At 43.4% G+C, this 22,304-nt stretch overlaps 2 protein-coding genes across 8 annotated transcripts; both read right to left on the reverse strand.

Annotated features, from left to right (window-relative positions):
- Nucleotides 1-1,206: 1,206 nt before the first annotated feature.
- LOC133157456 (suppressor of tumorigenicity 7 protein homolog) lies at nucleotides 1,207-11,803 on the reverse strand. Of its 7 annotated transcripts, none has more exons than XM_061283990.1 (16): nucleotides 11,554-11,803; nucleotides 8,439-8,474; nucleotides 6,057-6,139; nucleotides 4,793-4,952; nucleotides 4,587-4,641; nucleotides 4,128-4,243; nucleotides 3,977-4,052; nucleotides 3,643-3,773; nucleotides 3,426-3,523; nucleotides 3,200-3,314; nucleotides 2,919-2,991; nucleotides 2,471-2,573; nucleotides 2,244-2,394; nucleotides 1,995-2,087; nucleotides 1,769-1,911; nucleotides 1,207-1,421 (listed from the first exon to the last, which is right to left on the reverse strand). In XM_061283990.1, the coding sequence occupies exons 2-16, from the start codon at nucleotides 8,458-8,460 to the stop codon at nucleotides 1,326-1,328; spliced, it is 1,515 nt and encodes a 504-aa protein (XP_061139974.1). In that variant the 5' UTR covers nucleotides 8,461-8,474; nucleotides 11,554-11,803; the 3' UTR covers nucleotides 1,207-1,325. The 7 variants fall into 7 exon arrangements, with proteins under 7 accessions (XP_061139974.1, XP_061139972.1, XP_061139971.1 ...); XM_061283988.1 differs by having other exon boundaries at nucleotides 3,200-3,329; XM_061283987.1 differs by having other exon boundaries at nucleotides 1,769-1,908; nucleotides 3,619-3,773.
- A 613-nt stretch (nucleotides 11,804-12,416) lies between these two features.
- LOC133156968 (F-actin-capping protein subunit alpha-2-like) lies at nucleotides 12,417-18,763 on the reverse strand. Its single transcript, XM_061283130.1, has 10 exons — nucleotides 18,629-18,763; nucleotides 15,435-15,498; nucleotides 15,027-15,078; nucleotides 14,841-14,904; nucleotides 14,229-14,435; nucleotides 13,944-14,023; nucleotides 13,782-13,860; nucleotides 13,638-13,709; nucleotides 13,437-13,499; nucleotides 12,417-13,318 (listed from the first exon to the last, which is right to left on the reverse strand). Exons 1-10 carry the CDS (start codon nucleotides 18,665-18,667, stop codon nucleotides 13,178-13,180), a joined length of 861 nt encoding a protein of 286 aa, XP_061139114.1. The 5' UTR covers nucleotides 18,668-18,763; the 3' UTR covers nucleotides 12,417-13,177.
- Between the last annotated feature and the right edge of the window lie 3,541 nt (nucleotides 18,764-22,304).

Here is a 22,304-nt window from a genome sequence, read left to right on the forward strand (position 1 = left end):
CCCCTTTTCAAGAGCTCCTTTGTAATGAGCCGCTCTGAATAACAGTCCAGGTGAACACATGGAAGCTCCCCGAAGAGCAGACGGATGAATAGTGTCCCTCTGCGATGGAGCGTTTGATATGGGATCAGGATGGCACAAATTCCCCCGGTTGGCCGCCAAACTAAATATTGAGACTTATCGAGAGCCCGGTGACATCCCGGGACGACCCCCGCCTCGGTTGTCTGCAAACGGGAAGAGCTCCAGATCCCTGGATTGGATTAGCAAGACAGATCGTGGAGGAGAGGGGAGAGCATTAGGAAGTGAGAAAGTCCCGGAAACACTAACTCGATTCAGTGAACTGATATAAGGACAGTGAGTCCATTGGCAAAAAGAAAAGCACCCAGTGAGGGAGGGTGACTGCCAAGTGGGCCACAACTCACGGCTTGATGATCCTCGTAAGATGTGAAGCAGCCCTCTGTTCGTTCGCTGATGACATGGCGCTCTGTTTAGAGCTCACTTCCTTCCTCCGAGGCTGTCTCATTAACATCCTGTGATTGTGGCGCGCAGGTGTTTGAAATTGACACACAGGTCAGCCATTTTGGTTCGATGTAACCATTTTCAGCTTCTTCTTACGTCTTACGTGTCAGGAATGCACTTAACCTGCAATCACATTTCGGTTTACACACGTCGCCAAGCACCAAAGATGGGGTTTCCAAAAGCAGTGTGAAAGATAACAAGGGTTTACATTGTTTGCATGACGCTCTAGGCGCCTGTCAGATGAGCCTGTCAATCAAACTGACACATCTTAGGAATGTCGATGAGCGGGTTTTGTACAATGTATGACAGCATCAAGAGCTTACCCAAGATACAAATGAACTAAGCACCTGCTTAGGGTTGGAAAAATCAGTCAGTTTGTGGGGGATAGGGACTCAGTGAGTGTCAAAAGAGACACAATTCAATTGAAAAATCATTATTTATAATTGAAGATTTTGAATTAAATTCTAGAATTTCCAAGCAGCTGCAGTTATGTGAGCACTACGTGGACAAGTGTCGCCTCCTAGTGGATGATTAACTGCTGTGCGGTAATAATTGATAGCTTTCCCCCTACAGTATCATTTTTGTGTGAAAACACAGTATTTCATATCGCATTTTGGTCCCAAAATGTAATGTTTGAATTTACTCACCACGTTTGAATGTTGCACCACGATATAGCGAGGGAGAACTGTATTGTGTTTCTTTTTCTTTTTTTTTTTAATGATGGCAACTTGTTTTTTTGTACAACAAAGAATTTTTTTAAATAATCCAAAAATAAACAAAACAAAACAAAAAAAAACCAGTCAAGTTTGTCAGATGCGTGTGAGCTGGTGCCAAAGGCTGGACGGCAGGATGCTCTCCACCTTCTCCATGATGAAGTTGAGCGGCGCAAACAGCGTGCTCAGGAACTGTAAACACACAAGCGGGAAATTGATGAGAAAAATACTTTGGATTCTTTCAGGAACAAAGGTACAGTAGGACAGAAATAAAATCATAATTTTACAAGAAAAGTCTCCCCAAATCCAACAAGAGGCAACACTGCCATCTATAGGGATCTGTTAGTCATTACAGTCCATTATAAACATCCATCTCAGTGAATAAGTAAATCGACATTTTATTTTATGGGCACACTTTAAGCAAGGAAAACAATATTTTTATTTACAACATTTCCAATGGCAATTTCTGTTAATGGATTATTAATAGGGGTGACACATCGTGTGTGTGTGTGTGTGTGTGTGTGTGTGTGTGTGCTAACCGCTTTGGCAAAGACGCCCATGAGTTCCGGGAACTGATGCGTGAGCAGAGCCAGCATGGCGGTGAAGGAGCAGAGGCCGGCTGTGAAGAGGATGAAAAAGGGGAGCTCCTTCTTGGGGTATACCGACACCTCGTGGAACACTGCTTTACACGCACGAGCACAATGTTAGTTATATTAAATAAAATAAAATTGTCTGTGTGTGCGTGTGTGTGTGTGTGTGTCTTACTGGGTAGCAGCTCTCTGTCTGCTGTCTCTGTGCAGATGGGATAAGGATAGAAGAGATGACCTTTCTCCAAAGGATACGGGATCATTCTGAATGCTACGCCCAGGGAAACATCTAATGAGTTCTAACGCCGCAACCAGAATCCCACTAAATGTTAATCCATTTTGTAAAAAGGACATAACGTATGAAAATGTAGAAAGGTTAAGCAATAAAAAAAACTTGGCGGACTGTACGAGTGCGTGAGAGACTTACTGCCCTCCCAGGTGCAGTGCAGTAAATTGAGCGCTCCCTCGACACGCTTCCAATGCTGCAGGTGGAAGAAGGCGTACGCGATAGCCTCGCTGTCTCCTCGCTTGAGGATGTGCTCCGGAGGAAGGATCAGACTCTTCATCTCCAGGAGGTACTGAGGGAGTCACACGGTCGAGTTGAGAACAACCAGTCACGTGAGCGTTGACACGCGCCGGCGTCGTAACACTGACTTTGGGGACGTGCGGGTTGAACTCCACAGCTCTGTGGATTGCTTCTACTGCATTCATCTCTGCCGTGCTTAAACCTCGTCTAGACGCTGCCTCTGGAGAGAATCTGAATGGATGAACGCATACAAGAAGTGTCTCATTCAGTGTCATGTCGTGTAGTTAAGTGTCAAGCGTGTGGTGTCACATCCCTGTTTTTAATTTGTGTCAATTAACAGCTTGTGCTCGAATTTTCAAGCATGCAAAGCACTGCTTGTTTCATGTAGGGGAGTGTAATAGTTTCGTGTCACGTCATTTTATGTCAGTCTGACTTCCTAGTTATATCGTATGTGTGTGTGTGTTCATTGTGGCGTGACATTGTTAAGAGTAGCATTGCCTGTTGTGTTGTTGATGTGCGGAGTCGCCACTGTGTTGCTGTGTCGTGTGCCGTGTAGCGTCGAGAGGCGCAACTCACTTGTCTGACACGGCTCTGGCTTTGAGCAAAGCTGCTGTGTAGCATATCGTTGCAGATTTGGGTAGGCTAATATCTGTCGCACACATACGCCACACAAAATGACAACACAAACAAAATAAAGTCAATTACTACTTTGGATGCAGTGACAGATTCAAGGGTGTCAATTTCACTTATTTACTTAAAAGGGTACAGTATATTTGTTCATGACAGAAGATCCAATTAACTTGTGTAGAGTAGTGACTTGCACACGTGTGTGTGTGTGGGTGTGTGTGTGGTCATACCGTCGTACTTGGCCAGTACGGCCTGCACGTCGGCGTAGTTTTGCAGCTCCAGCAGCGACTCCAGCAGGTTTTCGTGGATGTTGAACATACTGAGGAGAGGGAACTCCTTCATTAACTGGAAAACACACAACTGTTGTTACATGTAATAGCAGACAGGGGGCGACACACATCCAGCAACCACACAACGAGGGAGATTAGTGCATCTGTGTAGCCGTTCGTGACTTACATCTCTCATCATCTTCACCGCCTCTCTCGTCCGGCCAAGCTTTCTGGAGCACATGGCCAGTCTCCTCTTGATGTACACCAACACGTTGGTGTCTCTTCCTGAAGAAAAAGACAAAAACACTTCCATGTTACAAGGGGCATCTCTATTGTAAATATTTAAAAAAAAAAATTTTCCCAAGAGTGTGGCTACTCACTGTGCTGGGCCTCGTACTGCGTACCGTGGTGCTGTAGCTGCTGGCTGCGGCGGTAGCATCCCTCGCCGGCTTTCAGCGCCTGCTTGAACAAGCGCTCGGCCTCCATGATGGTGGTGGCCTCCTCCTCGGCCAGCAGGATGTACGCCGTCGCGCAGCTGTGGCGTAACAACAATGAGTCTAGCTCGAAGTAGCATTTTGTAGCAACTGAATGTTAGTGGAGGAGTCCCGCAAGGTTAAGTGCTTCAACCACTACCATTGTCATTATGAAGGATAATTATTTTTAGGAAGTATTTTGAGGAAATTTAAATGCTCTCTTCACTCAGACCTTTGTTTTTGAAGTTAGAAAATTGTTACGTACTCTTCCAGCTCCAGAGCTTCGTGTGCAGCCGAGATGCGGGCTTGAGGGTTTCTCTCCCTCCATGCCTTCTGCATGACTGCAAAGAAACACAATATAGAGTTTTAGCGGCAGGAACGTTGGGAAAGGCACACTAGAAAGAAGTGGAACTTACTGGCATCGGCGGGCCGCAGGTGGTCCGAGTCGCAGGTGAAGAAGGTTTGGTGGTCCTGCGCTGACAGGTTCATGTCGTAGTACGTCAGCGGCTCTCGGCCCGTCACCCACGTGTACCTGAGGAACATGGTGATGCGTTCAGAATGGATGGTACATTTTTCTGAAATCAAATCATCTGTGAGCCATATTGCGATTCTAGTTTGTGGTTAATGATTTCTTGGCATGCAATCCTAAACAGTGTCCCGATACTTTTGGCCATATAACGTGAAAGAAGCAGAGAGAACAAAAGACGATGGAGACATTGGAAGATAAAAGAGGAGGAGGGAAACCAGCAGAGAATAAAAATGAGCAAGCGCGATTAGAGGGAACATTTCACAGGCATGGAGGAGGAGAACGAACATGAAAGAGACAACAAGGAAAGAACGAATGTCAGAGAAAGCGACCGACAGCAGTCACTCACCGATTGTACTCGGCTCCTCGGAATAAATTCAGCGGGTTTCTCCAAACTTTACATTCTGCGGATGAGAAAGAAAAACATTCAATCTTCCTTTTGGGTGAGTGTAGAAATAGCAGATAAAGTGTAAAGGAACTTTACACTGCTTTTGGAAACTAGAATATCAAGTAAATAAAAATGATGTGTCATAAATCCGGGTCCGGGCTACTCACCCGACACATTTTGCCGACTGGAGTCAGCCTCGCCGTTGCTGGCGCTGGAGTTGCTGGGGGAACTGCTGTCCACGCCACCCAGCAGGGGGCGCAGGTGGCTCACAGACACCTGCTCGATGAAGGAAGTGCCGTACTTCCTGAAGTACCACCACTCGAAGATCTGGAGTGAAGGAGAAGCAGCCACCATTAGAACAGGGCTCTTCAATATTTAATCCGGCCAGAGAAAACATTACAGTGTATTATCAAGAGTCCTGCCGAGAACTTTTGACACTAAGTAAAAAAAAATGAATAATACAAGTGCCACCACTTGCTTGTAATATATATTACAGAAATTTGTCCCTCTGCCCCTAAAATTAGGTCAATTAAAATGCAATCATTAATTTAAAGCCATTGATACCACACTATTAATTAGCAAATAGTATTTAAATGTACTGTGTTTTTTTAAAATGTATTTTATTAAAACGTTTGCTAATTTATCTTTAACAATTTTTTTATTACCTCATCTACAAATGAGATGTGGCCCTTGAGCACAAAAGCTCACCCACTCATGCATTGGAATGTCGGCCTCAACACGAGGTGGAGTTCAATTGGATGTGTGGAGTTGTAGCGCAACACAAAGTCCATTAACGGAACGTCTGGATGCGAGGATGCTACAAGCTAATGGTAATAGCAACGAGCGCTCAAGCACTTTACCCTAAGTGCACCCCTGTTGCAAAATGCAAACATAAACACTTCTTTATGGCTCAACATGAAATATAAGACTGGGGTTGGGCTATAACCCGAATCAATTTCAAACAAATTTCTGTGCGTTAGCGTGGTTTAAAGAGAACATTGGCTAATAAGCGCCAATTTGGTGTCAAATCCGCCACCTGTCCGCTCGCGCTTAAGCGGAATTACAACCTTCATGAATTGTCTCAGTGCGAAGCCGAGCAGCCTGCAGGGAACAAATGAGCCTAATTAACAGATGAGCTATTTTAAAGCCGCACGGCCACACAGAAACCCGAGAGGTAAATAAGAATGAGCAGATTTGTCGTCAACTGACTCCCAGTTAATATTGGCAAGTTCGTTAACTGGTTGCAAATCGCAATGGCTTAACTCTTGCTTTTCATGCCGTTCGCTATCAATCAACCAATCGACGGACAGCAGAGTGTTTAGCACCGCCTCCTGTGAGCATACCCAACAGGGACAAACGGGACAAGTGGGATCTTTTGAGTTATGGTTTTAAAATGTGACTGCGAGGTGAAAAGAAAAATCGCGCTCTTACCAAAATGAGTCCTGATATGAGGGAGGAGGTGCCCGTCAGAGCCACGTAGAACTTGGGTGTCAGGGTGTTGAGAAACATGCTTACTGCAGAGAGACAAGACAGAAAGATGGCGGATAAGCACAATAAAAAAAATGAGAAAAAAAAGACCAAAAGTTGTGGGTAACATCCAATTACAGCACATCTTGTTTCTATGTTTGGTCTTTAAGCATTTAAAATATGAAACCAATTTTAAAACTGCACTTTTGAAACGGTGCGTCTACCTATCCCATCGGCAATCAATTTAGTATTTGATTTACATCTCTAAGATGGCGTTTCGAGTGGATGCTTTGTCATCCATCAAGCGGCGGCGAGCGTAGTTGGGACAAAGGCGGCACTCAGATGAGCGGCAGGCCAGCCCGGTTGACACGTGTGCAAACAGAACGCAGCTGCTTGGCCATTGAGTGGAGTGGAGCCTCTCGTCTTTTTCAGAATGAACCCATTGACGACCACTACTGCTGCTGCTGCTGCTGACTCTTCATCCTCTTCCGACCTCACAGTCAGTCGATTTGCCTAACGCTACCAGGATCGAAATTAATTTGCTCACAAAAGTTCTTCAAAAATGACTATGGCCAAAGCAAGATTGTTCCTACGAATCAAGTCCATTTGGTCATTCTTACAATAACAAAATGTAATATTCATAACATATAAATTAATTTAAAAAAATAAATATTCAATCTCATTTGGCAATGTTGATTTTTGTAGTTTTATTTTCAAGACAATATGGCTTCATGTTTTTCAGTCATCAGGTTTTGTTTTATTAATATCCAATCCATACATTAGTGCTCCTCCTCTTTCTCCGTGGCTCGCTGCGCTTGAAGCGCACAAGACAAAAATAGCCCGAGTCAGCAGTTACCACAGAAACACGATCTCTCTCTCTCTCTGGGCTGTTTTGACTTTTTTTTTTTCTCTCCACTCTCTAATTTATTTTTTCAATTCAAGGAGTTTGTTACCATGGCAACAGAGACAGCCCGTTCACTGTCATGATGCTAGCCAATGGCGGACAACCTGGAGCGATCGTCTTTCCTTTTGACCATGACGTGGGACGAGTGTCTCCCTGTCACGAGCGGCTGCCAATCAAACATTGATTGTGAAAATCACATTTACTGTAACAGCTAGCGAGCCGTTCACGTTGCGGGCTAACAAGTGTGTAACGACGAGCTGTCAAAAATAAACACACTGCTCACTTCAAGTCAAGGATATTTCATCTTTTTTCAAACCGGTTTGGAGATGTTTGCTCGATCAAAATAATTTTTTTAAACCTGTTTTGAACTATTTGTAATCTTCAGGCTATGAAACGACGTTATCAAAACAATGAGGGACCAATCATGAGGTCCCAGAGAAGAAAAAAACAAAAACAGTGCCTGAACATCAGGGGCTAGTTTGTGTTGACTTTCAGATCATTCAATCTCAGTCTCAAAAATGTTCTCCCAAAATGATGCTTTTGTACATCGCTGAATTATTCCATTTAAAGTCTCACTCCGCAAATGCAATTAATCACATTAGCTTGTTTAGACTAGTAAGGGGCACAAAGAGCATTTTGTTACTAAGAAAATTTCTGACGCGAGTTCCCCTATTAAGTCAAGTTTTGAGGTTGTGACACGGGAATTTGGACGCACGTGTCGAGAGAACGTCAAGCTGCTTATTGATGGTTATGTTTAACTCCAACTTGTCAGCCAATTAGAGAAGGGCTTCCCTGAGTAGCAGACAAAACAAAAAGGTTTTTCTGCGATATCATACGGAGGAAATCTCCTATAGGTGATATCGCAGAAAAATATTCTTTCCTACATAACCACAAAAAAAACGACAGAACTCGTCCGTCATCCAAATTTCAAAATTTTGGGTGCGTAGTACACATGGCCATTCCAAACAGACAGCAATCTTGTCTCATTACTACGTAGAGGATCAGAAAAAAAAAAAAGCAAATAGGTTGAGTTTTTCAGAAAGTATCTAAAGATAGGTTCCACGGGAATTTTTTCTTTTGAAAAGCGCAACACGAAAAGGCTCATTGTCACCGCAATGACAATAAGTTTGCGTGGCAAAATACGAAAAGTGTTTAGACGGGAGGCCACGGCATCAATCTTCCGACATCTTTCCCATCGCGCACACGCACAGCGCAGACGGCAAGTAGGAGAATGCGAGGCAAACCTCGGCGGGACCACCGGCTAGCTTGTGGGGCTAAAATGGTAGATCCCGGATTTGTACCACCAGCAACAACAGGAAGAGGAAAAGGGGGAAGAGGAGATGCACGAGAGACGGATGGATAGCGAGATGCAATCGTGGTTTTCCTCCCCTTGCTTCCAACACGTACGAGAGGGAGGACGGACGGACGGCAGCGGTACTTACGTGACGACTCTGTGCCGAACATGGCTGGATCGGGAGCTGTGATGGAGAGAAAGGAGGATGAGGAGGAGGAGAGGAAGGGGGGGGGGGTGATGACAGAGAGAGGAGGGGAGGAGGTGGTGGTGAGCAGGCAGCTACACAGCAGGGGTCATCAAAGAAACACAATGCAGCCGCCCGCCAGACGCGTAAAACGTCCCAGACGCCAAAAAATACAAAAGAGGCCCGGTGGAGCTACACAAACGCCTTTAACGCCGACACTCCTCAGCCCCGGTCAGATCCAGTTAGCGTCTGGCAGGGCGCCTCCCGCTCGCTTGCTTGCTCGCGTCCATCCTATTTGCTTTTGTGTTGTCATTGCCCCCCTCTACGGAAGAGGGGGATCGTGGGAGGGAAAGGAGGGGCGGGGGGGGGGGCTATGAAGGAAGAAAGACCCGGGGATAGACGCCTTCAGTCAGACAATAGACACACGACACACGTGTGACGTCACGGCTGGGATGGATGGACGGATGGATGGATGATGGAAAGAGGGAGGGAGGGAGCGAGCAAGACGGGACAGCGGCATGAAGGGCAAATGGAAAGATGTGAACGGACAAGAAATGAGCATGTGCTGATGTCACAATGGACGACCATCAAATAATTATTAAAGGATCCATCTGCAAAGCACGTCAAGCCGATAATGATCGCAATAGGAATAATGTAAACGTAAAAGATTTTTTTTTTCCAGAAACGGTTTTCAAAGTGGTTTACAAATGTTCACATTTTCAATCTCTAAACGGAGATCATATCAACCAAAATGACAACAGTCGTTGGCACCATTTTTTCTTCTTGCGCCCCCTATCGGTCTGTAGTATACATGCTTCAAATTTAGTAGCAGTCTGAAGAATCTCTGGAAGGAGTTTGCATTTGTTGGACACCCGACTTTGAAAATTGAGTTATTGTTGGTCTACTCGTGACAGACATGATTAGGAGCTTGTGTGTGGAACCAGTTTTGTGAGCTGAACTTCCAACCAAAGCGATGAATTTCCCATTTCTTTTCTTGCGTAGCTACTTCAGTTTTTTTTGTTGGTCCTTTCATATTCGACACATCAACAAAATTCCATGTTGCAAAGGGAAACTTGACTCAGTGGCTAAAGTCAAGAGTCACGCTTCATATGGCTGGAGCCAAAATGCCTCTGGGGTTGCATTTAATTACACCAGAGCTCCCTCCCCAAAGAGGAAGAGCATACACTTGAAGCAAATTTTGGAACTTGTGCCCCTTGTGGCCTAACACCGGTACTGTGAGCTCTGTAGAGACAACAGAGACATCATTTTCCGACAACCGGCATCAACAATTGTGCACGCCAATTACACTTCTGCGTCACTAAGCACTTAACTGGAAAATGACCAGGATGGACTTCCGGTCTTTTCAGGGACATTTCTGTGAGTCTACTCCTAATGAACATGCCTACAAAACTGTTAGAGTGAAAGTGAATTTCCAACAAAACTCAGAAAGCAACTGTAACAAGACAGACTTGCATGGCCCTTCTAAACGTAGCTAATAACATGCTGACACGTATAACTGTAATTAGCGCCGCTAATTATGTCAGCCACTGAAGGAGGTGCATGCACACGGTGTGTAAAAGTGCCTCACGCGTAAGCCGTTAAAAAGACTTGGGAACAATGAACACGCCGTAACCCCCCCCCCCCCCCCTCACCCACACTAACATCACACGCTAGCTAGCAGTTGCCAGGCAACTGAAAAGCACCAGAGGCAAGATGAGGAGAGGGCGGGAGGAAGAACGTCGTCGGTTACGGCTCTGACGTGACAGTTTTGGGGGACCTGAGAAATGTTAGCGGTCTCTGATATCCAAAATTTTAGGGAGGTAAAGTAGACCAGACACTCAGGTAGGCAAAGACGGCCTTAAAATAAGACCTCTTAAGTACATCATGGGTTTTAGAAAAATAAAATTTAATTGATCAAACCTGCTGGCGGGCTACACTGGAAAAATGTATTAAATAAAGCTTTTTAGAAACAGTTACAGCAGGCGTTGAAAAAAATCCCTAAATCGTTGTCATTGTGCTTTTCGCAAATGAGGTCAAATGTTCGCAACCATGTAAAAGCAGCACACGTCAGCAAAGACACACTTTGACCAAAAGATGCCAACAAAAAAGGTTCACGGCGCCAAGACGCACAAGTTGGATTTCTGAAAAATGTGCTACAGTAAAGAAAGAGAGGGTTCTACACTAAGATGTGAAAGTAATTGACCCTGATGACAAGGAAGTGAAAGTTCAAGAAGTTCAACACAACCATCCACTTCCATAAATTTGCCATACAGACATTTTGTTGTTTTCTAAATGAATGAACTTATTTTTCACTTGCAGTACTGTTCAATGGAAAAAATGCAAGACACATTATTGAAATTATGACACATTGCCTTAAAACTAAAATGGTTAACTTATTTTTGCACGTATGACCAATGAGAATGTAAAAAAAAAAGTGGAAATGCAAATCAAAGTTTTGTTGCTTTTACACATAGGTGGGAAGAACAACTTTATGTACTAAAAGTATTTATTTTCCTGATGACTGGACTGTTCTATTCCTATTTTAGTACATTTCAGGAGTTGTACTTTTTTAGCAACTTTTAGGTTGCGTGACACGAGTATCCTTACTATTTGATTACCTTTGCCACCTCTGCTTTTACAGTTGGTCGTTTGGGGGGAAAAAAAGGACTGAAATAAAATCTTTAAAAAAAAATATTACTCTACATCTCTACAGAGGACCATTTTCATTATTTCACAACTGTTGTCTCCTGAATGTGAGCAAATTGCTTAGCCATTTAGCTTATTTTAGCTACACGAGATGGTCAGAATGTTGAGACAGCAGCTGTCAACTTTGACACTGTACACTGTGTACCAAGCCAGCACATAAAAGTACATTTAATACATCTTTTTAAGTACGGGTGCAAACAACATCAACATGCAATATTTTAGAATGTAGTGGGCGCTACTCCGTGACCATTTAAACTTAGGTTAGCCAGCTAGCCGGCTAATGAACTTTATTTATTTTTAAAATGTAAACCAATGGAGGTGTTAAAATACTGGCGGCGGTGTGGTAAACTGGAGGGTTATTTAAAGCGCTCACCTCTTTTTTTTTTTTTTTTCTTTAGTGCGCGGTGCTCAGATCCCTATTCGTGGCTAGCATTTCTTCCCCCCGAGTGGTGGCTCCGGAGGGTCCCAACATGTGCCCAGTAGTCTCGCGGCGTGGATGCTGGGCGACGTGTCTGTCTGTGGAGTGTTCGCACTTCGCTGGAAGAGGCAGGCTAACGTTAGCCGAGCTAGCAACAGTCAGTAAGGCAGCCAAGCCAATGTGGACGGACGGACGGTTAGCTCCGCCCGCCTGACGGTGTCGCTGTGGGCATCCTTGTAACACAACATACAGACTTTTATCGTAAAACGTAAATATAGTCACCCTTTCAGCAAAATAATATATATTAGGCCTAAAACATCAAAAATCGACTACATTCCCCGCATACCCCTGAAATTAAATTGTGATCAGGATTTGTTTCAGCTTTTATGAATTGAAAAAAAATTAATTGGGCCAATTTAAGATGACGAACGTTAAATAAACATAAATTAAAGACAAAAACCAACAAGATCGTTGAAAGACCCCTGGTGTTAATTTCCACAGTAGCCTGTTTACAACTAAACTTGATCTTTTGATTTTTTTTTAATCACATTTTTTGTAACATAATACAAAACATTGAACGTTATCAGCAGTGAAAAAAATAAAACTTAGATATGTCAAATTTCCGTTTTACTTTTACTCTCATTGCTAATATTATCAAATACTTTTAATTATATCGCTTAAAAAAAACACACACCAAGAAGGGCACTGACATTTTGCATTCTAGGAAACTAAATATTTATATTTCACATTGTCTCATTAAAAAAATATCTACATCAATATATCTTCACTTATAGAAGACAACAGAAATTCAACGACTCTTTGGATAGAAAATTTGTTATTTAATGCAACATAACTGTGACCGAGTTACAATGGATGTCATGGAAATAACCACCAAACTGACAGGAGATAAGATGTTTCATACAGGTATATATATATTACAGTGTCTCGTTGTTGTTGTTTTTAATTGGCATAGAATACAGGTTTTGTCAAGTAAAAATAAGCACAGGAGGAGAAAATGATCCTTTTTTTTCTCTTTTTTAACTTGTCTTTATTGTAATGTTCGATATTAGTTGCAGCGGGCGACCGGTTAGTCAAGCTTGTCGGGCGGTTGGAAACAGATGAGGCCGTTCAGTCGTTCAGGAGAGGAAAATGTGACAAGCAGTGGAAAATGCCCCACCCCCGCCATAAAAAGGGAAAAAATGTTTTGCCAATAATCACAATAATTATTTTTCTGGAAATTAACTACAAATAATTGTATTTTTGCATACATTTTGCCTGCTGCCTTGTTAACTTTCTTTCCTATGTCAAGTATATATCTTTCAAAATGTCTGATATAGCAGGGAGGAGTGTGTGTGCGCGTGAGTGTGTGTGTGCATGTGTGTATAAAAGAAACATCAATAAAAGGAGACACCCAATGAGTTAATTCGACATCTTGCATCTTCTTTGTCGTCTCTATTTTGTTTTGTACAAACACAGCTATCCAGTCATGCAACATTGTTTGTTCTTGTGTGCATGTTGTGTGTGTGTGTGTGTTAGAGACAAAGGGGGCAGTTAGTTTTTTTTTTTTTTTTTTCTTTTTTTAAGCATTCTGCATCTCCTTGCCGAGCTTGTAGCTCAAAATCTTGTTCCAGTCGATCTTGGTGCGCGTCACAGGAAGTTGGCGGCGTAAGGCTTTGAAGGTAGTGTCCGACATGGTCTGATAGTTTTCATTAATGGCCGTCTGTGCAGGACGACAGCAAAACACTACTAATACTAATACTAATACTAATAATAGGGTCAAAGGCCAACTACATATACATTTTGAACTGCACGTGGTGAGTCGCAGTGTGATCACGTACCTGATATTCGCTCTCTGCGGCCGCCATGATCTTGACAAACCTTTCTGCTGTTGTGACCTCATTCTAGAAGGAAATAATTGGATATAGATAATTACTTTTTTATATATATATATATATATATATATATATATATACACACACACATTAAATAAGGAGTCAGTACTTGGTGTAAGAGATGGGGAAGCAGAAGGTGGTACTCACAGAAATGGACATGGACTCCTTCACCTCCTTGTGGCTCACCAGCTGAACGTTGCCGTCCTCGTAGTAATGAACCTGAGTGGACGAACAAAGCCGCCGTTAGGGGGCGCCAGAGTGCCAGTGACCATAGCGGACTAGTCCAGTTACCTGAATTTTCATGATTCCTGCTACCTCGGTGGAGGATGGAGAGATGTTAAATTTCCATTCGGACCTCCAGCGTCCATTCCTGAGCACAGAAAGCCAGAGAGGAGAAAATAAATGACACATGGGACTGACTGGCTCCAACTGCAAGTGAGTAAATAAAAGTACCAAAAGTTTTTGGGTTGAAACTGATGGCACTCGACGCATACGATGATGGTCTGATGTCCGTCAATGTTTTTGCCGTAAATCTGAGGAAAGAAAAGATAACGTTGTATATTTGGAAACAATATGGCTGAATGTCTGAAGAATGCTTCTGAACTATTTTGAGAAAGCTGCAAAAGCTCTCAGTTCCCAAAATTTTGGGGGAACCTACTGTCCAATCAAGTGTCCTTAAAGCCAACATGCGGAAAACACAAAAGCAAGTTCTTGAGTCTCAATAAACAAAGAGCGTACGGTGCAGACTCCGTTGGGGTAATGCTCCTTGACATAAGCCCTAACGGCGGCGTCCACGGCGCTCCTCCACTCCTCCATGGAGACGTCCACATCGTGACGCCGGGGGTCGCTGGCCTCCTTCCTCAGGTGGTCGAAGGAGAAGGAGATCTTGTTCTTGGGGTCCAGGACACGGCCGTTCCCCAGATCCCCGTGCTCTGTGATTAAGACCTGCCGCAGAGGACAACGTTAGCAACTACAACACACAAGTCTTTTCCTCAAAAAAGATAAATGATTTATTTTTTCTTGAACAAAAAAAAAAAAATCTCTCAAAAGAAAAGCGGAGCTGAAAACGTGGCTGATATGAACGAGTGCAAAGTGAGAGTTAAGAGCATCCTCCTCACGTCATGTGCATCAACACTCGAGCGATTCCGCAGGGAAGGCGGGCGGCGGGGGGATTAACGGGTGGACTAAGTAGCGACGCTGACATGATGACATATCGACGTAACGCTCTGCAATCATTGCCGCGCGTTTCTTCAGCCACGACTCCACAAGCGTCATCAAATGCGCGATTCAAGCGGTCCGCGTTGAGAAGGCTTCACGCCACGAAAGGGATTGGATGGAGAAGTAAGTCACCTGGTCATCGTAGCCCTCAATTTTCACCGGGGTAAACTGGTCCAAGTTGTACTGCGCAAATGCACTGCAGAGGGAGGAGGAGGAAAGAAACGAATGAGCAAAAACGAGCGAGTCGATTCACTTTGCAATTGTCGATTTTTCAGAATGACAGAATAAGACTTTCCGCCCATCCCGCAAGCCACTTACTGGGATGCGCCTTCCTTGAGGAGATTGTCATTGTCCAGCAGCAATCGCACATCTACAAACATGGCAAAGGACACGAGGAGGGATTAGTGGAGGAGAGAGTGAGAGTCAACGCGAGCAAATGAGCAGGCTGGAAGGGGCTGTAAAATCCCGTAAACATCACGCGGGACAAAGTGGCGACGGGATTGATTGCATTCAAGAGTTTCGAGTTCTGCGTGTCTGTCAAGGGGAGATAAGAGGGGAACCAACACCCCCCACCCCCCCTGCGGGCGCTTATCGTGGTGGGATGAAGCTTTAATGACACTTGTGCCCGTCTCTTCAGGCTAAGCTTACCATTGATCCCAAACACCAAGGCATTAATTGCAGCTCTTCACAAGCCAACTCGGTTGAGAGTCAAAGCGTGTAACTCACCATTGAAAACTTCGTTGAACTCTCCTGGTGGGGCGTGAATGATGAATTCAGCTGCTATGCGCAACTGCGGGCGAGACACAAAATAGACATTTCATACATGAACTCTTACGCAAAGTCTGCATCCATTTTTTTTTTTTGCGCTGAAATAAATGAATGAATAAATGAGGAACTGAATAAGGGAAGAACTTAATGCACAACGGGCGTGTCGAGACACGCAGGATTTCTCTTACATTTCTCTCTTGCCGCTTTTGCTCCACACTTCCTGTTTCTAGGTCACGTGACAAGGAGACAACAGCGTCCACCCCCTCCTATAGCTCTCGACCATATAAGGACATGAAAATTTCCCGAGGAAGACGTGCCAGATTAGTTGGCGGCGCCCGACGCCTCGGCCAGGTTCTCGCATGTCGATGAACGGAGGGGGGGGAGGAAGGTGTGTGTGTTAGTGTGCGTGTCCTGGGGGCACGTATTAGCAGTGTGTGTGTGTGCCACTATCCAATCTCTTTAGAATCGAATATCCAGAAGGTATCATTTCATGCACTGCATCAAGGAAAATATTATGCGATACCCAACTACTTGTCTCTCTCTCTTTTTTTTTTTCTAATAAGGTGTTAAGTCATTTCCTTTGCTCAATCAAGCAAAGCAATTGAAACCAGTTTGTCATTTACAATGCCGACCTGGAGAGAATGTATGGTGCGCTGTCTTGCCAAAAGACACTTCAACCGCAGTTGTTGACGGGAATTGAACCGCGGAGACTTCGGTCGCCGGACAACCTGCTAAGCGCCGTATTTTTGTCAGCGGGTCCAAATGAAGTGAAGCTTTTGAGAAACCTTCAGAGAACGCGCACACAAGCGGCAACATGAAAACGTCGACAGGCATTCCCGGAACGTTCTTGCTTTGAAGCGACACTGTTTGTAAAGCAAAAACTAACACTCGATGTTGCACTTTTCTTAAAAAGATGGCCAACGACTGATCTTGTTGTTGTTGTTGTACTTCAATATTACACTCCAACTAGCACACGCCATTCCCTGTCCACCATTTTAGACTATTAAGTCCAAAATAACAACCTGAAATCAAGTTGAACCCTTAAAGCTTGTCATAATTCGATCAAAAGCACTTCAACAGACCTTTCCAGATCCAACAAATGAATCTTCACGATAGCAATGGACATCAAACTGAGGTTTGTGCCCATCTGGTTGAAAAGGCGGATGAAAATGGGGGTGGGTATGAGGAGCTTTATAGTCGTTTATGAATATTAAATTTCCAGAGTGACAGGAGAGACAGATACGAGGGGGCTCTCAACCAGCCGAGAATGAATTTTGAGCAGCTCGACTGATACCGAAGGAGGAACTCTGGACTTTAGGGAGAGAAAAAAAAAAAAACCGGTGCTTTCACTTTGCCCGTGTTTCCTCGTGTTGCGATGATATTAATAGCATCAAAAGGGGATTCTTAGGCGAATCCATACAAACGTCGGTTGTCCGCAAGCACAACTTGAGTAAAAACAATTTCCTTAAAAAAGCGTCGCCATGGATACGACAGCACTGATGGAATTCTTGAAGACATTCCTAAATCAAAACCTGCCAAAGCGTTCAAACGAGCCGGGTGGACTAACCCGACTAGTTCTGTTCAAGTTCCCTACCACAGTCCCGTCAGTATACAAGTAAAACACAATGCAGTAGATGCCATAATAAAATACGACAACAATATGAGCAACAACACAATACTATTTGTATACGATATAAACAACTAGATACTCGGAAAGGGCGCTAACAGGTAGCTGTCGAGTCACTATGATGAAGTGATGTTACAGAGCAAACAGATTGACTCACCAGTTTCCTGTTGTGCACTGTGTGTGTGTGTGTGTGTGGTTTAGTTTCTGCAGCCACCAGGAAGCTCAAACAAACAACGCCAAAAACAAACTATTCTTTTACCAGTTGTCATTTACTTACATTTGCTATTATTGTTATTTTTAATAAATTGGAGCTAGTTCAGCCCGATGAGATTTTCCTCCGAAAAACTGGATTGCAGATGACGGAACAACGATGCCACAGTTCACCCTGAAGACGAACATTGTGACGAACAAAAATGATCCCACCCAGCTAGCTGTTAGCAGCTGATGCGAACTTACAACTCTGCCAATAACATTTAAGACCTTTCACTGCATCATCTTGAGAAGTTTACCACCCTGCTTTCCACATCACTCTTGCATCACGCTGCTGCTCTCTGTCAAGCTGGACAATAATTAAACTAGTCACCAAAGCTAGGCTATTCCTCCGCTAGTCACTTTTTTTTTTATGTGAACCAAAGCTTTAGTAAAGAGCGAGCGTCCGCATTTGGGCAAGGAGAGTTAGGCGCAACACATTTTCTAACCATTTATTGAAACACACTAATATCAAATGGGAAAGTAAATCTGACAAGAAACAGACTACCTGACTCCAACTCATTAGGCCACGCCCATTAAAGGCACACATCCAACACACAAATACTACAGCACGTACAGAGTATTACACATCATAAAACATTTGTTTAGGTAGAGGACAGTTTGCAAAAAGCAATACAGATCCATTGGGTGATGAGTAAATACGATCATAAAAACACAAAGTTTCGATTATGAACATGTAAGCACCTTCTGTCAAATTCATTTGAACATCGTGACTTGTTTACTATACGCACAAGCGCCTTGATTTGACACGAACATCACGTGAAATGTTAAATTGTGTTGCAAATACTGCCAACAGCGTATAAATCAGAAAAGAGGCATCAAAACACCAGAAGGGCGTGTTAGTTAGTCCAGCTAACTGTTAGCCGCCAAGCTGCTAAATGCTAAACTACGCGAGCTTGGTATTTTGGCGAACCAAAAACTTTGCCAGGGCGGACGACAAGCGACGCGTTCTGCTCGGGGAAAGAATGCGCTATATGTTCTCTCAACTGAGTTTATAACGCAAACGCCGCTCCTATTTTCAGCCAACACCGTACAAGGAGTCTCCTTTTGGAGCTTCGCTAAAATGAGCGGAAGTTGAGCTAAAAATAAGAAGAGCGGCGGCGGCGGCGACGGCAGGCCCGCGAATGCCACTCGTCAAATAAACACGGTCGTCATTCGAAGAACGTCCAAAACATGGTCAAGTGCCACCTGAGAAAGGCATGGCTTGTCCAATCCTAATTGTGTTTTGTTTGACTGATTAAAAAAGTCTTCCTACCCTTTCCTCGTTGCTGATCGGCTCGTCTTGATCCGCCATCTTTTCTTCCGGCACCACCAGCTTAGTGTTGGCTCGTGAGTGAACGAGTCGTTCAAAAGAACGAATCCTTTCAGTGAACGAGAGTGAACGAATCACTTCCTAAAGTGAATTGCAGTTCCCGTTCACCAACTAAACGGGTTTGTGAGTGAACGAGTCAGTGAGTGAGTGATTTGCATTTCCAGTTCATTGCGAGAACGGATCAGTGAGGGAACGAATCCTGACTTTCCCGTTCGCGAACTGCCTTCCTTCCCGTGCTTCAACGGATCAGTCAGTGAACTGTAGGTGTTGTATTATAGAAAGAAATGTCTGAATTACCCGAGCCAATTATTATTATTTTTTTTGGGGGGGGGGGGTTGTATTGTTTGATGTATATGTTGTTCCCCGCATGTTGTAATATCGAGAAAAATGTGCTTAGTAGTTGTGTGTTGTTGAAGTTAAAAATAAAAAATAAAATAAATAAAATAAAGGATCAGTGTGTGTGTGTGGGGGGGGACGATTCGTTTGAACGAATATTTTGAGTGAACTGATTCTAAAGATTCAGTTCACTTAAAAGAACTGGAATGCACATCAGTACACCAGCTTGTCAGCACGCCGTGACGTCATCCCATGGGTGGTTCCCCTCAGTATGGCTCAGAACACCCGGCGAGCTGCGCGCGCGCACGCACGCACACTAATAATAATAGCTGTTCAGAAAATATTTATTTCATTAGCATATATTTGTTTTGTTTTTAACTGACTTCATTTCTTGTGCGAACAGACTTTCCTTTCTGAGTAGCCTAATTACACTGTTAATTTGTCTCATTTTTTTCTATTGTGGCCGAATCATGCTTTAAAAATATTATTTAAATACCATGTTTACTTTATTTTATTATCTATTTCATTATATTTGTATTTATTGAGTATTAATACATTTACAATAATACTGACGCTTTATGATTATTCAAAAAAATCAATTGAAGTTTACCTGTCAGAGGCTTCTGTAGTGCCGTCTTTGTCCGCTAGATGGCAATGTAAGACAGGATTTAGAAGGAATTCCTTTTCTCAAAGCAAACGAGACAAAAAGTCATTTATTAGAAGAAAATGAGATTAAATGTCACCCAGGCTAGTTATTTGTCAGTTTTTGTGAACTATTGTAACTGTGCTCACCATCCAGAGATTTCTTTGGGTGTTACTGTTGTGCAGTATTGTCTCGTTCCACATTGTATTGTACAGTATAGTGTTTTTGCATCTTATCATATCATATAGCATCATGTGATACCTTGTTGTGTACTTTGGAAGCAGTTGGGTGGAGTTCTCGCCTTGCTAGGGGGCATCTACAGATGCCACACGAGTTGCCAGGCAACTCAGCTGGAGATCTGAAAAAGATGAAAATATCCTGCGGTGTGCAGCAAAAGGGACTCAAAGCAGCATTGAGAACTTGTGAAAGGGGACCTCTGTGACTCAGCGTCAGCCTCTGCTGAGTCATGACACTGTTCCCGCCTGGACAATCATCACCTCGAGGGAATATCAAAGCTGTAGCATAATGAAGTATAAAGATGAAAGTCTACATAGTAACTTTTTTTTTTCTCTCCCAAAATGTCCTTGGGAGCATAAAAAGGTGGGGATGCACCTGATAGTGTTGAGACTGTTTCATTAGTTTAGCAGAAAGTGAGTTTATTAAAAGGTGAGTAAGAAGCTCCTATATGACATATTGATGCATAAGCAAGATGGTGTCTTTTATTTCGACTGAGCTCACCATCTTCTTGGCCTTTACTTAGTCAGTTTTCCAAGAAGCAAGCAGACGGAAAAAGCGCTGCGGATCTCGTCAGGGTCGCTCATTAGCGGTCAGGAAACTCAGATAATAAAGTGCAGACAAAAGACAAAAACCTGATATGACCTTTGGCTGCCAGCTACTTCCAGCATTTCCCTGAAAATCAGGCCACAGTTGGATACAAAATGTCAGGGATACAATGAAACTTCATTAAAAAAAAATAGTAAGTGTTGTTCCAGCTTCACTGTGTCTGTCAGTGTACCTCACTTTTGACAAGATATGAAAAATTAGAAAAAGATATGAGCTCTCATCAGGGGTCCGACTGACTGCACTCCCGTGGAATTCCTGGCTGCCTGTGCCCACACTCCCTGTCCTCTTTACACTTTTGGATGAGTGATGGTGGAATGATTCAGGTGTGGAAAATCAAACGGGCCCACATGAGGAATGTGAGCTGAGCTCATGAGAAGAACTGCGCAACTGGCAGCCGCCAGGAAAGAAACAACAACCCCGAACCAGCCTCAACTTTAGACACGTGAGTGTCAGCCTCACAAATTAGAAACCAAGGGGGCAGTGTGTGCATATGTGTGTGTGTTACCACCCCGTGCCATCCGCCTCCCTGCTTTCTCTCATGCCAAAGCCCCATTAACAGCTCAGAATGGGTGCACGTTGACTCAGTAGGTCAGAATGTTACTTGGCATTCTTTCGGTTGCTTTATCTTAGGATAACACACACTGCATGCCTTCGTGTGTGCGTGTGTGTGTGTCTGTCTGTGTGTGAAACTGTATCCTAATTGATTTATCATATTAGGATACCCAGCAAGCATGCTTTGTTCTATCGAGTTGGGAAATATTCCATCCGCTCTACTTAATCAGCTAGTCTATTAAGTACGCACACTTGCTGCATTCATAGAAAAGAAAAAAAGTGGGAAATTTCCAACTTCTGTGTGTCACAAAGCTTCATCTGGAATGGGCGTGCCCACGAGGATCATGTGACACAGGTGTAAAGAAGTTGAGCTAACAGCTTTGCGCCGCCATGTAAACAACACTCGGATGACGACCACCGCTCTCTTGTCATCGCTTATTGTGTGCAAAGGTCGCCGTAAAAGGGTTTTATCTTCTTAACATCAACTGTTGTAAGGAGAACATATTGATTTTGAAAGATGTCCAACAGGATGTTTGCTGAGCGCGGTGGTGTGCTCAGTGCACGTTGTTTGGTTACCAGTGCTAACCAATGAAATAAAGGGAGTTGGCAGAGTTTCATGTTAAATCTGGGATTTTTTTCTAAAGATGCTAACAAGTTGAAGGATACTTGGAAATGAGTCGTAAAATGGTACATTAGACTTTTTGTTGAGCATGGCTTCTTTAGATTTTTTTTGTGGGCTTGCTTGTAATAAACATAGCTACTAAATTTAATGTTGCTAAGTCAAAATTCAAGGAGATGATTTGTGAAAAAAATTCAACCAAGCTTCTAGTCTCCTCCATGTCAATTTCAAATGATTGACTACTTTTTCTCAACCTGTCTACTCATGATAAACATACAATTTCATGTTGCGACGTCAAACTAGCTCCAGGGGCTACATTTTTTAAAAACATTCCCGAAGGTGCTACAGAGTTTGTAGTTGTTTTGGAAACGAGCCTAAAACTTCAAACCACAATGGCAGACACCCGGACCACCTTACAAGTTTTCTCAAGCATGGATTCTTAACTAATCTTTGTGCAGTTACTCATAATTGACACGCCCATCAATATTTTAAGCCAAATCGGCTTTGGGGGTTGAATTTTACAAAGTGTCATTACAAACCTGTACAGGCAAACTTTTCTCAGGCAAAAACCTTCACGACTCACATTAAACCGGCATGGAAATGACCATGGAGGAGAGGACTGTCTA

The sequence above is a fragment of the Syngnathus typhle genome, linkage group LG7 (genome assembly GCF_033458585.1).
Source record: "Syngnathus typhle isolate RoL2023-S1 ecotype Sweden linkage group LG7, RoL_Styp_1.0, whole genome shotgun sequence".
NCBI lineage: Eukaryota > Metazoa > Chordata > Actinopteri > Syngnathiformes > Syngnathidae > Syngnathus > Syngnathus typhle.